Source organism: Mustela erminea, chromosome 1, assembly GCF_009829155.1.
Source record: "Mustela erminea isolate mMusErm1 chromosome 1, mMusErm1.Pri, whole genome shotgun sequence".
NCBI lineage: Eukaryota > Metazoa > Chordata > Mammalia > Carnivora > Mustelidae > Mustela > Mustela erminea.
Window position 1 is genome coordinate 135,687,686 of NC_045614.1, and position 17,349 is coordinate 135,705,034.

Consider the following 17,349-nt stretch of genomic DNA (forward strand, 5'->3'; position numbering starts at 1 on the left):
AAGGAAGAGGCTGACTCAAAACTACACTGTTGGCTGGGCTTATGGCATATGCAGACATGTCCACTCCTAAAACGGTCTTGGGAACTACCCTCTTAAAACAAAAGGAAAATATGGACAATGGATAGCTGCTTGCAAAAAGCAAAAGCGCAACTGAGAAATAGTGGCTCATCACTGTGCAACAGAAAGCCTATTCAAGACCAAGAGGAGAGTAAAAATGTACTTAGAAATTCACCATTGTCCAGCCATAGGCAGTGAATTTTTGTCCATGCCTGTTGCCTAATTCCCTACTGCCACCCCCTGGGCCTGGGCAGACAAGACTCACAATGGTTTCTGAGGGCCCCACGTGAACCACCATCTCAGAACACAGACCTCTGAGCACTTTCAGACCCTAAACGCCAATGCTCAGCCCTTCCCACTGTGCCACTGCTCTGCTGCCTTTCCTCCAGCTTGATAAGAACAAAGAGGGGTGTTTGGTAAAAGAAAAAGCAAAATGTTCTGCTTGAGTCGATACTGTCCCTCTCCAAATGTGGTATGTCCCCAAGTTCTTTCCACACTTTCTTCAGGACGGGGCGGTGCCTGTCCCTTACACATGGATCCCATTTCTAAGTCCACTCCTCTGGCCTTGCCTATTGTCTCTGGTCTCTGAAGCAGGGGGGAGGGGGAGGGGGGGGTACCTAGACTTTTCACATGCTAACCTGCACATAAATTTGTAAATGGAAGACTGGGTGTATCCTGGGCATTTCTAAAATTTATTTGACACACTGTATTTTTGTGGGGGTAGCTGTGGGCCACCAGGCCCCTCAGGAACACGCTTTGGGAAATAACAATCTAGACCTAACCCAGCTGGTGCTCAGGACACTGCAAACAGCTGCTTCCTTCTGCCTCCTGCACAGATGATGAAACCCACGTAGCCGGAAAGGGCCTGATGAAAAGGAAGGAGTTCCTGAAACTCTCCAAAGGAAGAAGACGTTTAAAGAAGTTTGGTCTAGAAAATCAGAGGACCCGACTGATGTGAACAGCACAGCAGTCTGTGGGAATAAAGGCAAATGGGAGCTTGGGAGCCTCGATGATCTGGCCGGGATGGATTCAGCTGTGGGGCTAAGAGAAAGAAAACTGCTTCCCCCAAATTTCTTGTCTTCCATCTTTTCCCTGGATTGATCTCCTCCTCCTCCTCCCCAGTTCCACTTGTTTCTTACTCTTACTTTTTCACCAGGGGAGCAGAAATAATCTTTTATTATTGGATGTGCCTTTTTTTTTTTTTTTAAAGAAAGAGAGCACACAAATGGGAAGGAGGGACAGAGAGAGAGAAGCAGACTCCCTGCTAAGCAGAGAGCCTGTTTCGGGGCTTGACCCCAGGACACTGAGATCATGACCTGAGCTGAAGGCAGAGGCTTTAACCCACTGAGCCACCCAGGCGCCCCTGGATGTGCTTGTTTGGTAATGCTAACCTTCTCAGCACTCAATTCACTTCTAATTCTGGAAGATCCCCCTTCTGGCATCCTCCTATCTGCACTGCTCATCTGCTGCCTGGTCAGAACTTCTCACACTTCGGGGTGCATGTGAATTACCGTCAAGGAAAAATTCCTAAGAATAGGGGTGGGGCTGCATTATTCCAGAAGCTGATGAATACCCTGGTCCCCCGTGGCCCATAAAGAAAGCCAGGAGGTTGCTAGAACACCAGTATGCCACACGGAGAACTGCAGAGGCGGGCACACGTACACAGTGGCCCTCTCTCTGTCACAAATATCTTGAAACTGGTAGTTCTCAAACTTGATTATGCATGAGAATCAGCTGGAGGGCTTGTAAAGACACAGACTATTTTTCTCATTCAGAAGGTCTGGGGTGCAGCTGAGAAAACACATTTTTTAACATGTTCCCAGATGCTGCTGATGCTGCTGGTTCAGATACTTTGAGAACCCTGGCTGTAAGCAATTGGACAGATCAAGTAGCTAGATGGAACAGAGTGGGTTTTTTTCTAACTGAGTGCACGTCCGTGTTTTATGTTTGTGCGGATGGACAGACTCTGGATCCAGATGGATTTCATCTGCAGCCGCCTGGCCTTGCCAAGGCCTTGCCAGGATGCCTGTTTTGAAGCAATTAATACACCCCTCGCTTCAGTGCAATCTATTGCCTAGTGATATTGGCACCATCACCATTAGCAGCATCCACCAGGGAACGCGAATGGGATTCTGGAGCTCCCTGCGGAAAAGCGCTCTTCCTTTAGGAAAATAGAAGCCACTCTTCTTTCTCCCCTCAGCTCGTAAGGAAGACAGCTTTACTCTGACGTTTACAGGGAGCATTCGAATGCGGAGGAGTCAGAGGCTTTTAAACATTGGGAACCAGAAGTATCGAACTTCAACATTCTTTAGGCAAATTGTATTAATTTTCTTAAAAACAAAACAAAAAACAGAAAGAAAACCCAAGTATACTGATACTAGCTATTTGCCTACTGAAACAACCATGGGTTTGCTGAAAGATCAAAATATGAAAACATCATTCTAGACAAAGACAAACTGTACACTTTAGGATGTCAAGTTCACAAATTTACTGTGCAGGGTTTTTCAAGTTTTCGCATCTTATTTTATCCCTTGGGAAAAACTTTAACCTCTGGAAACAGAGGTTAAATAACCTGGTATCTTTCCACTGTATCACTGAATGGACACTTTCTGGACGTTTTCTTTTCCGTCTGTATTTCTGATGTTTTCCATTTCAGACACTAATCAGTCCAGAAAGGTTTCCTGAAATGCTGTTGAAACCTCTCATCTTTGTATCCCTGCGCTGATCTGCCTAAACAAGTCCTCTGGACTAGATGTCAGGCTGGGCTGTTGGGCCATACTGAGGCCTGGGTTCTGCTTGCTCAGCATCAAGACTCCTGGGAGAGCTGGCCCTGGAGACCTAAAGTCCAGGATGGATACCCAAGGGGAACGCTGTAGGGCGCAGGGTCTTCTGACGCCTATTTCCGAGAACTGCCGGACATTAAGAGTGTGGCGATGCTGGTCCAGAGCATAAAGATCTTTGCTGATGATTAGTTGACCCTGAGGATGGTTTTGCCTATTGACTGCATTCCTTCTCCTGCTATAGGGAGGTGACAGAAACAGAAGCCCGTGGACACAAGGGCTGTTGTGCAGACTCCCAAACAGTCCCTGAATACTCTTATTGTTAAGGACCAGAGCAAAGGTACCTAACACCTAGGGCTGAGGTTTAGTAGCCAATTACCGGCGAATGGGAACTCCGGTGAAGGTAACCTGAGCCCCAGGTGCAATCTGCAAAGTTGAGTAGGTAGTAGAAGTGTTTCAACATAAACCCTGAGGGGATACAGTTGGAAACTAAAGTTTTCCTCCCCTGTGAGTGGCCTATTCCAAACAGGAACTGCTGGGAGCATCTTGTTTTTGTTTTTTTTGTTTTTTTTTGTTCCTTCCTTCCTTCTTTCTTTCTTTTTTTTTTTTTTCATTTGAATTCTTTTTTTTTTTTTTATTTCCAGCATAACAGTATTCATTATTTTTGCACCACTTAAGTCATTTATCTGAGAGAGAGAGAGCACATGTGCCCACGAGTAGGAGGAGAGGCCGAAGGAGAAACAGGCTTCCTGCTGAGCAGGGAGCCCTATGTGGGGCTCGATCCCAGGCCCCTGGGATCATAACCTGAGCCCAAGGCAGAGGCTTAACCTACTGAGCCACCCCAGGAGCCCCTGCTGGGAGTATCTTGAGCTCTTTTTGGTTCTCACATGATGGGCTACTGAGACTACTTTTTAACACAGGGCAGTATTGCCTGGGAACTCTTTCTAGCAGATGACATTTTAGAAGTCTCTAAAACCACCACTGTCATTCAGTATCACACTGAAAACACAACAGTTCAAAACACCCACTGCATGGTTATGAAACAGCCCAACCTTCATCACCTTCCAGAGAGCTGACGTCCTCAATTTCCCATGTCGGGTGGACTTAGGATCTGGGAGAATCGGTCCCAGGCATGACCAGAAAGGAGGCAGGGAGTTCAGGGGACTTGGGGTCAAGAAGACCCAAGTTAACATCCTGACTCTATAATTTGCTTATGGATGCAAATTATAGAAACACTTTAAGCCTCAGTTTCTTTTTCTGAAAGAAGGGATAGTAATACTTACCGTACAGGTTGTTATACGGAGTAAATGAAGTACTATACAGGAAGGACTTGGCACAGTGCCCGGCCCAGAGAGAAACTTATTCAACAATAGCTGTTGTTAACATTAAAGGGTAGGGATGGGGTAAGCTGGTGAAAAGAGTGCAGAAATGGATAAAAGAGAGGCAGAACTGTCCAAACCGGCAAATCTATGAAGACAGAAAGTAGGTTAATGGTTGTGAGGGAGGAGGGGAACTAGGAGTAACTGCTAATGGGCACAGGGTTTCTTTTTGGGGGTGATGAAAATGTTCTAGAGGGTGCCCGGGTGCCTCAGTTGGTTAAGCGACTGCCTTTGGCTCAGGTCATGATCCCGGAGTCCTGGGATCAAGTCCCGCATCGGGCTCCCAGCTCCACGGGGAGTCTGCTTCTCCCTCTGACCTTCTCCCTTCTCATGCTCTCTCTCTCTCTCAAATGGATAAATAAAATCTTTTTAAAAAAATGTTCTGGAATTAGCAGTGGTTTGCACAACCTTAGAAGTATACTAAAAACCAACAAAATGTACACTATGAAGAATTTTGTGGCACATGAAATACATCTCAAAAAAATACCCCTCTCCCCCACAGGTAACTCACATGCTACATATCTGGAAAATCTAGTTACTTGGAACAACCCATTCCTGACCAGGCTGGCTAACAGAGGTGTGCCAGCAGGGATGGATACGATGGCAAGAACCCTGAACTAAGAGCCAGGAGGCTTCATATTTATAGCATCTGAGACCAACCAGGCCGATTCCTCCCTTGAAAGAAAGGGAGACCGTGGCCCACAAAGCTGAAAAGATTGTCCCCAGGTGGCCGAGGTGAGGCTAGGCTCCAGGGTTCAGTAACTCAACAGAGTTCCTCAAGCGTATTCAGCCCTTACAGGCAGGAAGACGTGAGGGTTAATGGAGGTCGACGGCTGCTTTTCCTCAGTAATTGTGTGGGGAGGGCAGAGCTCTTGTCTGGAATGGCAGCTGGCATTCTGTGTTCCTGTTTATTGCAGTTTATCTCAAGCAGTCATTTCCATTCACCTTTTAAAAAAAACATGAGGCGCAGCTGTGGCTTCACTTTAAATATTGTTCCTTCCAGCCTTTTAATTTTTTCACGGGCTCCTCCCTAATCTTTCACCATAATTGGATGCACAACACTAGAGACAGCACCTCGGAGAAACAAAGCGAGCAAGCCGGCTTTTCCATCCTCTGACCACACACGGCTGTCCTTCCCCTGCAAGGAGCAGCCCGGGAACAGATCTGCGTCCTGTGTTTGCTCTGCTCTGGGACCAAGTGGCAGCCAGCCTTCTGCAGGATTCTATGTTAAATTCTCCTCATTTCCTCTCTTGGTTTCCCTCAGTGTAAGGTGGATCTTGCTGGGGTCCTGAAACATCAGAGGAGGCGTGTTTCCCAGGTCCACACTGGATCCGAACGTTCTTCTGGGCAGCGTCAATCCCATGTCAGTTTATTGGTTGGTGTGTCTCCCCACGTGGACGGTAAACTCCTTGAGGCAAAGCCTGGTCTCCCTTCTGCGAGCCTGGCCCCATGCACAAAGCCAGGATCATGGAGGGGCTCTCAGGAATGATGGCTGAGGAATCAGGACATGGGTCCCATGCTGTATGCCACCGTGGTCCTGAGGACAATCAGCTGTGTGGGTCTTTACCGGAAGGTCAGAGGTTGCTCAGAGCAAAGCAGGACAATAATGGATTGAACATACACACCTGAGATTCGGCCACAGTGCGGGCTTTCCTCCCTATATACTAAGATCTGTTTTACTACTATGACTGAAAAACCGGAGGTCCTTAATGAAACATCTCTCTTACCATCAGACCTTCCCCCAAGGAATAGGAACAGATGTATATTCTTCTCCTTCCTTCGCTGAGGTGGAATCTAATTTTAGTCATCGGAAAGTGACCTTTCCCCCAAAGGCTGTTTGCCTGACTTTAAAACAACCTTGTAAAATAATCCCTAGACACATGTGGCATTTATTAGTGTGACTGGTATAGGCAATTATATCGTACCTAGCTAGGCAGGGGCAAACCAATCTTCCGACTGATTTTGACAACTGATCTCAAAGTGACAGGAGGTGAAAGAAGAAATTATTAAAAATTTTATATTTATAAAAATTTTATTTTACAAATATCTATTTGTGTATAGGTTTTATGTACACAAAATATATATTTACAGTAGTGTATATGTATAATTAATGAATAGGATAGAGATCTATATCAGAGGTCTGGGTTCAAAAACATTTTACTGATGGATCCAAGGTCAAAAAAGCCTGCAGACCACTACTTTATGGCATTTAATTGAATTTTCTACATAGTCAACTGAACAGCAAAAACATTAGAGAGAAAAATAAGATGTGAATTAGGAAAAGTGATTTTTTTATATTTTATATTTTTTTATATTAGGTTCTCTAATTCTTTTTATTTTAAAGAAAGCACATGTTGCCCTGATTCACCAGAAGTTCATGATGAAATTAACAGTTTTTTTTAAAGCATAATGAAGCTTTCAGAATAACCAACACATACATGAGTTTGAAAGTCCTTGGCTTAGGAAAAGTAGTTAAAAAGCTGAAATGACAAGAGAACGGGTCTCATGTTTAGAAAAATATGGACTGATCTGTGTATCCTACACATCTAGTAGGTTTCATCCTACACATCTAGTAGTTTTTATCTCGTGGTCCTTTGCACTCCCCTGTTAGATACTGTTTCTCCTGAAATCACAGGTGGCATTCTCCTGCCTTAGCTAGATAAGTCACTACACAATGAGGCTCTGTTTTGTTGCCAGTGATGTTTTATAGCAGCTTGAGCCTCACATGTTTGTCATTTTGGTCAGTGCTGTATCAGGTTGCCGGCATATCATCGCTTGCTCATTCCAGGCATGTGGGCTCTCTCAGTTTCCAAGGAGGGAAAAACAGTGGCCATTACTGGCAGTAAAAAGTCATTACTGTCATTACTGCAGTAGCCACGGGATGTCTTTCATTTTTCCTAAGTGCAAACTGACCTATGCTTTTCTACCTGAGAAACGGTTTGAGTGTGACCCGTCCTTTGGCACTGGAAACAATGCGGGCTGAGAACTGTGCGCTTGTCTTCAGGGCCGGGTAAGTGACCCACTCTGATGGCTGAGTGTCTTATGCCTCTTTTGCATATGTGCTTCTGGCAGGAGGGGACAGCTGAGAGGTGTCAGTTTCAGTATTCAGCACACTTATCACCTCAGGCCCTCGTTCCCTTCTTGGGGAGTGCAAGGGAAGAAAAATGCATAGGGCAACATGGCAGGTTATTTAAACCTCTTTTACACATGTAAGTTTTGGGTTCTGGAGAAACGAGCACCAACTATTGTGAACTGCTCTAAGAGATAAAGTACATACTTAAAACATCCCCTGCACTCAAACACAACTTAGTGCATAAGATACAGAATGCCATATGTTACGTTATTATACTTAAGAAACTATCATGATAGAACTTTCTATATCTTATTCTGGGAGAAAAATGTTAATGACATATTTGATCAAACTGAAAATTGAGCAGATAGTTTTACTGCTCAAGGAGGTGGTGTTACCAAGTATTTACCTCTGAAGGAAAAGAGGTCTTATTTTCCAGGTTGATGACGGAAGGACCCTTACTCTTCACACTGTGACGTGTTGTGACCTACACTTGACTTGTGGAAAATAATAAGGGGGAAAGGATATAGTGTGGTTTAGCCTTCTGTGGACAGACAAGCATATACTTGTAGTTTAATTTTATGACCTCACCCATATAACTAAAGCTATTTTTACTTGGGCCTGTTATTTCCGACAATTACCAGATAAAACATTCCAAAAATATATTTACTGTCTTTCAAAAGAAAAGGCTAGCAAAGTTTTAGCAGAGACTACATCAATTTTTCAAAACCCCACCCTTCTCTTGGTAAAACTATATTTTCCAGTTAAAAGAAGTCACTTAAAAGACAAATTAAACATTATAGTAATTGTTTACTGTGGGTAAACTGTCAACATACGTCAAAAAATTTTAAAAATCCTTCTTTTACATAAAAAGACTGCCTAGCAACTAAATGCATGATAAGAGTTTTTTCAACTCCAGACTAACAACATGTATATTTCAGTTACTGTTGTAACCTATCAATGAATACAAGCTGGGAAAAGCAGAAAGAAGAGCCCTCCCAACTCAATGCCTCTACTTCTGTGCATTTAGCTTTCCTGAATATACTATGGCAATGGCTACTGCGTGTGGAATTTGGCCACTCCTCAAGGGTGTTCTTTCTCCCAGTTAGAAAAATGGTCCGATTGTTTACAAACAAAAGAGCTCCCCCGCCTTACCTTTTTATAATTCCCCTCCATATCCAATGGGGATTCTTGACCGATGATGTCATCCATTCCATCACTGTCCAAATTCATCCTTTAACTCTTGAGAATTTTACTTAAGTGATAACCTCCCATGAATTCTGCTAGGCTGCTGTGCCAACTGCCCAGTACCCTGGTTACTGCTCATGCTGACGTGGAGAGCCAGCTAAGAGCCTGTGCCTGGTGGTTGTGCATATCCTTGCCCCTGCTCTGGCCCAGGGACACCGCCCTGCCCGGCCTCCCTGCTCTGTCCCGAGCTCTGGCACAGGGGCAGCTGCTGTTTCTGAGGTTCGCTCTGCCTCGACAATGTGTTGAAGGTCCAGCCTTCCCACCGTCTACTCTCCCCTTCCCCTGAGGGATCCCGCCTAGATCCCTCTCCACAGCACCTTTCCTCCTCCTCCCAATCAAGGGAAAGCGGATTCAATGCCCCCACTCCTCGGTTCAGGGCTGAGTGTGGATTGGAGCCCTGCGAGGAAACCAGCCACCTTATTCTGACCCAGGGTAGTATGAAGGATAAAAATAGACGCAAAACCCAGCCTCCCAGACTTCAGTAGTGACTTAAAAGCCGGGTATCCCATGACAAAATGAAAACAGTATAATTTAAAGGCTAACCTGAAGACACATGTTTGCTCCCCACCCCCGTTTGTCCTATAACCAATCATTTTAAAATCAGATGTGAAAATCTCATCTTCTGGTAGTGGCCCAGCACAAGGATAAAATGTATTTCCAACTCAGAGAAGGAGCTCTCTGCTTCAGGATCAGCGCTTTGTTCTATCCATATAGGCAAGAGAAAAAGATCCATCAACTTTTCTTTAAAATCCAGTCAGTGGGGAAAAAAAAGCTCCAGCCACTGGCGGGCTTTTTCACAAAAGAGAACGCTTCCTTTCTGCTGCTCTCTTTACCCTTTCCCATGGCTTTTGGTTTTTTACTGGCTTTACATACAGAGAAGGAAAAGGCCCACAGCTGGAGGATGTTTTCTCGTAACCGACAAACAGAAGTGCAAACAAGAGCACACACTCATCATTATTAAATTACTACGACCATAAGCTAAAGATACACACCCTATTTATTTTTGAAAAATGTTACTGTTTGCAGGAGAAAACAGGCCAAAGAAGAATTCAAAGGCCAAGCTCCCATTTAACAAACATCTTATACCTGACATGCTTGGACAGAAAGCAGCAAATGTCCTACTCAATACATTTTCCAATAGGAATTCCTGACCAAGCTCAGTGCTGTTAAGGCCAGAGCTCTAAAGTAAAAATGCCGTTCAAGATGGCCTTGACACGCTCACATTCAGTTGTCTCTTTCTCTCCGCGAGTTAAGAAACAAAACAAAACAAAAAAGCATCTCAATTTGTGGAAGGCTTGTGGCATAAATGTGTCTTTATGCGTTTTACTGCGGTCCTCTGTCGATAAGGCAAATACCTTCCTGCGCAGTCCCTCACTCAAATCCAAATCCTGCCTTTCGCCCACCCTCATCTCCCAGCTATGTTCGCGAGAGAATTGGGCGATGACAAGTTGTAATCACAGAAGCCAGACTTGCTCCCCCCAGAGATCTCCCTCATCTTACTCTCCTCCAGACCCCCACGCCCTCACTCTACACAAGGGTCCTACTACGTGCACGCACGACACCTTCCAGGCCTGGGAGGCAACGCTGGCCACCAAGAGTGGCTCCACCGTGGATGTTCCCATCATGGAAGAATTTTCCAAAGCTAAGGCTTTGGGTCAAAATGTTTTACTTTTTTACTATCAAATTCTGCCCAAGGAGGTTAGTGAAAGTGAAGGAAGCAGCGACTTATTATCTGACATATGTTAACATAGTAACGATTGCCGCCCTTTGCGGAGGGGTCGCTGTGGGCCATGCACTTCACAGGTGCCTCTTAACTTATGTCTTTAGTCCTCATGGTAACCCTTTGGAGTAAATATTATTATCAAATGCATGGTGAGGTTCGGGAACTTGCCCAAGGCGAGGCAGCAGGCCAGTGGTCAGGCCAGAACTGAGACCTGTGGCCTCCGCTTCTGAGGCTCACAATCTACACGCGTAAGGTAGACCACCACCCACTGGTTGCCTCAGTAAGAAACAGCTGCACACAATACAATAATCATCAGGGCTCAGTACAGAGAGAATTCAGGCAGCACACAGAATCTCATGGACGGGAACGCACATATGGAACACCCCGCATCGATCACCGCTACCCCCTGATGATTAGGCTTCAAGAAATGAAATAAAACCTCCTTCACTGATGGTCATGACCTAACATGCTGGAGAGTGAATTTTCTTTTCTCGTCAGCCACGGTGTTTTTAGTGCCCTGTGGCTTCTTTCCAACAGCTGTTATGGTTGCAAGCTTCTTCTCTAAAGGGGCAGGGATTTTGGCTTATCCGTCTTGCTTTCCCCACAGCATCTAGACAATGCCTTACACACGTTAGCAGTGAAGGCTGTTGAATAAATACATGAAGAGAGGAGAAATGTACATGTTGCCTAGAATGTTGCCTCTAAATGCGCCACAGTAGGAAACATTAATAGTTGATATTAGTGCTTTTCAACTGAACTCTTCTGTGGAAATCATGTATGTTCAGATGGTAAAAAATGGGTCTGGATGGGTTGAAGGGGAGGAGCTTCCACAATTTTCAGGAATTTCAATCTCTTACCTAGTTAGCATCCTACTCCACCTATCTATTTATGATCAAGACTTAACATGGATGAAATCATAAACATCTAGATATTTACAAGACTGAGTAAAATACACAAAACTGTAAGCCTAATTGCTAACACCTTTTTACTTTAATTTTAACTGGGTGGGTTTACATATATAGTTAAAATGACTGAACTCTCACTATTAAATATATATATTCAAATTAATATATATACACTAATAATATATTGACCACATACATACATATATATGTATACACACATACACTATTAATATATCATCTCTTGGAGAAGGGCACCTCAAAATCCAAGATGGAAATTTCCCAGCAACAAGGACTAATACTAAGGAAGTACTAAAGACCATTCCTTTCCTCTAACCCCAGTGCCTTTTATTGTCATAAGTGGTTCTCTAATAAGTACTACAAAGAGACAAGTGATAGAACATCTCCCCAAAACACAGATGTAAGAGCTTGTAGGGGGAGGGCGGTGCCCAGTGGAGAATTTCCTTTGTTCCTCCCCCGAAAGGAGTGCTCAGCACATAAACAGGTTCATAGCTTAGACCCTTAGTGGTATAGGAGCTATACCACTGTATATACCTCAAGTATATATTGTCTATATCTCAAGTGGTATATATGTGTATATATATATATCTCAAGTGGTATATCTTGCATATACCACTTGAGATATATAATATCTCAAGATGGCACAAGGGGACTGATCTCTGATGTTTTCAAGAGTTTTGCTATTCAAAGTGTGTCCTTCTGACCACATTTGTATTACTCGGAGCTTACTGGAAATGCAAGCCCTCAGGCCCCACCCTAGACTTACTGAATCAGAAATTTCATTTTTAAGAGAGTCTAAGAATTTAGAATACTCCTTACAGTTCAGAAGCACAGCTTTAGACCTTGGGAAAAATTCATTATAAGTCATTATCCTTCTATTTTGGACCATACTGCCAGGCATGGCAGCAAGACCCTGACTTTACCTGCTTGGGATCAATGCTGTAATTGATTTCACTTCCAAGAGGTCCAAATGAGTAGAGAAAAGGGGAAAACAAACAAAAGACCCCCTCGGAAGACTTGAGCTCAGTATAATGTTTGGTGGTTTTGCAGTAACTGCGCAAACAAAGGAAGAACAACTCTTCATGTCCTTCCTATAGACAATTTGCTCTGGTTCTTTCCTCCACTGCTGACCTCTCTAAAACGAGCTACGCTGACAGAGCACGGGCCCAGATGCTACCACTGCCCTTTGGAAAATGTACACATAGCCCCTCACAGTCCCTGAGCTTGACAGGGCCTCTTCTTCCCCCTGCCCTGAAATTTAGGGACCAGAACGGAGAGCTTCAGTTTCCTGTCAAGACCATAATCTGAACCATGAGACGCACTGGTCATGCGAGCTAATGCTTTTAAAATGATCATTACCGGCCAGTGGTGAAAATGATCGACTCTGAAAACACTGACTGCATTACTGGGAAATCACTTATGCATTGTCAAAAGATGTTCCTGTTCATAGATGGAAACTGTAGTTCATCCTGATTAACCCTTCAGCGGTTCACTCCTTCCCTTCAGGCTTAACATTCAAATTCCATGTGCTATACAAACTGATGGCTGACTTATAATCTCTTTCCAAATAAGCCATTTTTGTTTCTTCTGTGCAAAGTTTACCTAAATTTGCTTTGCTTTTCCATTTAGGTAGCTAGATAACCTATTAAAGCATGCCGGCAATTTAATTAATTAATTTAATTAACTACAGAGAGAGAGCACGTGTGCAAACGGGAGGAGGGGCAGAGGGAGAGGGAGAACCTTTAGCTGACTTTCCACTGAGTGTGGAGTCCAACCTGGGGCTCAGTCTCATGACTATGAGATCACGGCCTGAGCCAAAATCAAGAGTGAGACGCTGAGCAGACTGAGCCACCCAGGTGCCCACACGGGCAATTTTTCCCCCAACAGGCAATTTTTAAATAGACTTTCTGGTGCAGGCTAAAAAAATTAAAATAATGGCACTGGGAGAGTAGGGTGGAGGACGTGGAAGTGTTGGCAATAGGCATGTTTACCAGTACCAGATGTTTACCCATATCAAAAAGATTGAGGACCCCAGACGTAAATCTTCTTGCCCAGCCCGATACCTGAGGATAAGAAACACAACTGCAGTCACTTTGATGGCTGCAGCACTGCTTCCAAGTGGGACTGGTTCTAAGGCCCTCAGTACGTTTCTCTGTGTTCCTAGCACTCTTGCCCCATTAATGGGCACTTACATCAACTGCCACAACCTCTTTGATGTTTGCTTCTGAATTCAAGTACTTTTGTCCAAGTACTTACTATTTCAGGAAGCTTGGTCATTCCTGATGCTTCTATATACTGCACGGGGAGTAGCATCAAGATTTCAAATTTTCCCTTAGTGTAGAGGACATAAATAAATAATGGGTCTACGGCCACAACACCCTGAATGCACCTGATCTCATCTGATCTCAGAAGCGAAGCAGGGTCGGACTTGGTTGGTACCTGGATGGGAGACTACTTGGGAATACCGTATGCTGTAGGCTTGGGGTACCTGGGTGGCTCAATGGGTTGGGCTTCTGCCTTCAGCTCAGGTCATGGTCCCAGTGTCCTGGGATCGAGCCCCTCATTTGGTTCCTTGTTCACTGGGGAGTATGCTTCTCCCTCTCCCTCTGTGTGTTCTCTCTCTCTTAAATAAATAAATAAATAAATAAATCACTAAAAAAATAAATAATAGGATATGGCTCACTTGGGATATGTCTCTCTTAATGTTGAGCATCTGCCTGTGAAATTGTGATTAGTTACCCAAGATTGTGTGTGTGTGTGTGTGTGTGCGTGTGTGTGTGTGCGTGTGTGTGTATGCATGTGAATATGGGGTCTCTACTCTCCAGAAATCATCCATGCACTGGTCTTTACCATAGAGATATTCCTATTTCCTTCCCGTCCCTCATCGTACTCCCTTTCCAAGAGTCAATACCAGATCTTCATATTGAAAATATGTTGCATATTTATTTCTTAAAATTACTTGATGTCTGAATCATAATGTTTGAAGCCCCAAGTGCTACTTTAAATAGGAATGATGTGTTGTACTAAATTTCTATTTCAGATCAGGCCCATAGTGAAACCCTATTGAAACGATTTTTTTTTTTTTCATCTGCACCCTTACCACTGTTTTCCTTTTGTGATAAAACATATAAATTAGATTTTCAGATATCTTGGCTAAAAACAAGTGCAGATGAATTTACATCCAGAATTATTTTCTTAATTAAATTAAGGTGATATATATGTTACCTCCTCCTCAGAAAAATACAATTATACATCAACCAGGGAAAATAATGAAGATGAAGTACTCCTCAACACTACTGCCTATAGGAAACATTTTTTTCAATTAAAAAAAAATCTATAGACTAAAACAGAACGTTGTTTCATTGAACTTTTATTTAAAATCCTGTATGGTGCTCAGGTGTCTCAGTTAGTTAAGTGTCTGCCTTTGGCTCAGGTCATGATCCCAGGGTCCTGGAATTGAGCCCCACATCAGGCTCCTTCCTCAGTGAACAGCCCACTTCTCCCTCTCCCTCTGCCTGCCACTCCCCCTGTTTGTGAGCTCTTTCGTTCAAATAAATAAATAAAATCTTAAAAAAAAAAAAAAAAAGCTTGGATCAAATAATGCACTGTGCTTTCAAATTCCCTTTTCTATTAGGTCAATACATTTTTCTTCCTGGCTATGGATGAAACCAGGCTTAAACTGGGCAGAATCTTAAATGAACTCAAATTTGATATCTTGTTTTCTCATTCACAGGAAGAAGGGATTGGGAAATGAACTCTCACTTGGCCTGATGTCAATAGGGATAGAATATATTTCCTTTCCCTTGTTAACTATTAAGTAACCCACTAGAATCTTGGCAAGTTTAGTAGTTTCTCCAGCAAGAATTTAAAAAATATCTTGATGTACTCCTTAAATTTATATACTCCCTAATTTTCTTGTTTGAGATCAATACAGGGCATCTTTTATCTTCTGTGCTGGGTATGACACTTGAGTTGCACTGAAATATTTCACCCAAGAAAAATTGCATGTTTCAGAAGGAAGTAAAGCTACTGCTCTGCACGGTAAAAAGATTCATTGAAATTTTGCAAAATCTGATACATTAAGAATGGCAGCTTGGGGATGAGCAACTGCCTCAACCGACCACAGGTATTTTGAAAAAATGCTTGGGGATAGACCATGAAGTTCACCTTGGGAAAATTCTCTGGGTAAAGGAGAAATAGGTACACAGGTATGTTCTTTTTTTAAAAAAAAATATTTTATTTTAATTAATTTATTTGACAGAGAGAGACACGGAGGGAGAGGGAACACGAGCAGGAGGAGGGGGTGAGGGAGAAGCAGACTCCCACTGAGCAGGGAGCCTGATGCAGGACTCGATTCCAGGACCCTGGGATCATGACCTGAGCTGAAGGCAGATGCTTAACCAACTGGACCACCCAGGCGCCCCAGAGGTATGTTCTTAATGCACTGTGTCTGGGAAGGCTGGGATGTCTGTCTCATTTTTTTTTTTTTTTTAATTCTTTGCACTACATCTCTGTTTCTGGCACATGGCATGTTTGAACTGGTGGCAACTGTCTGAGAGGTCCACGAGCCAGATACAAGGAGTGCTGTGGTCAACTTCATCACTTCACCCTGTTACACAGATCTGAGGTTCCCTCTAGGGTTATAATGGGCGATCCTGATCCTGGGGACTCAGAACAGCACCCAATGTGGAAAATCCAATTCAATCCAACAGCCACTTATTGAACACGCACTCCACGTAGGGAAGAAAAAGAAGGTCCTTCTTTTCAAGAAGCCTGTTGTCTGATGGGGGAGACAGACTCGTGTCACGAGTTGTAAATGGGTTCTGCTGGAAACAAAACCAAAGTGCACCAAGAAGGAGAAATTGTGAGTGTGGGAAGAAAAGGGAAGGTTTCTCGAAGAAGGTGGCATGGGAGCCTTAAAAGCTGCATCACCCTGCAATAAGGGAGAAGCAGGTGGTGTGTGGGCGGGAGCCCTTCTAGGCTCAGGTACCACAGCAAAGCAAAGGCCTGATGGCAGTATGGGGGCGGGAGCGTAGGGAGTAGAGGGACGAGTGTTTCTGCCCGGGGTTCAGATCAGAGTTAGCCCTTGAATGCCATGCACAGGGGTCAGGATTATAGCCTGAGGAAAATGGGGGAACATTAAAGATTTCTACTGTGCTTCCTCAAGACCAGGTGTGTGTTTGAAGAAGCGTCTCTGTATGTCCCCAAGGGAGGAAAGAGATGAGAGTCATTCACATGCCATTTTCCTTTTTTTTTTTTTTTTTCTTTCAAGTCTCCATTCCCACAGTAGCTAAGAATGTGAGGGTGTGATCTATATCTGAGGTCATAGGGGAATTTAAGCGATGGAAAGAAAGGGATGAAAGCACGTCATTGTTTTTATATACACACTAACCCCAAAAACCAACTGCAGGGAAAGAGGAGAAAATATTTGGGAGCTTTTAAGCAAAATGGACCCTTTGACCCAAACTTGTGCTTTCAAGTTAACAATATTTCAAAGCTTGCTCTCAGAGACCATTTTAGAAGAATCTGGCCTCTTGAAGGCTGCCAGGTCTGAAGCTGTGGGCAAGGTTCTTTCCTGAAGAGACTGGCTTCCTCCCAAGACTGGAAAATGGAGGTCGATAGCTCTATCTTTTAACACGGCTACAACTAAAAATGACAACACATGCCTCAGTAACCTCTCAGCTAATGTAAATCCTGTGAGGGAGAAGTACATGAAGATGTTGACAACGTGAGAACCGTTCAAAACGAAACAACTATAAAAAAATCCTGCCTGAGAATTTCTCTCGGAGCATCCCTCCTTGGGTTAACTTGTTCAAAGCCCTGTGCATCCAAACACTTCAAGCAGGGGTTTTAAAGTCCTCGGTAGCGATAAAACTCTCTTTCTCAAAATTATCATCTACTTGGAAAAGGAGTAAATCAATTATACATCCATACTGTGGCAACATGTGATTGGGAAATGAAGCAATGCAAGGGTTTCCCCGGCTGCTTTTACAATCTTCCCTGAGCCCCTCATGTGATCAGAGAAGGCAGCTTTTAATTCATGGTAACTGACTTATTCCTGCAGAAAGGCAGCCTCTGGCAGGAACAAGGCCAGGATGTTAACTAGGGAAAATCCCATTTCATAGATGAGAAAACTAACAAGAAACAAAGGGATATTCTGGCCTGCAGA

General features: G+C 43.7%; 1 protein-coding gene and 1 pseudogene across 13 annotated transcripts in view; one reads left to right on the forward strand and one right to left on the reverse strand.

The window, feature by feature from the left end:
* LOC116590758 (IQCJ-SCHIP1 readthrough transcript protein) overlaps positions 1–17,349 on the reverse strand; it is a 742,659-nt gene that overhangs the window by 32,098 nt on the left and 693,212 nt on the right. Inside the window, exon 1 of one of the 13 annotated variants that reach the window (XM_032343101.1) lies at positions 8,442–8,950. The exons of the other annotated variants lie outside the window; for them this stretch is intronic. Coding sequence (XP_032198992.1) covers positions 8,442–8,519 — 78 coding nt within the window. The 5' untranslated portion in view covers positions 8,520–8,950. Of the gene's footprint in view, positions 1–8,441; positions 8,951–17,349 lie in introns of those variants that run through there. 13 annotated transcript variants of the gene reach the window in all.
* On the forward strand, positions 13,542–13,660 carry LOC116581366 (annotated as a pseudogene).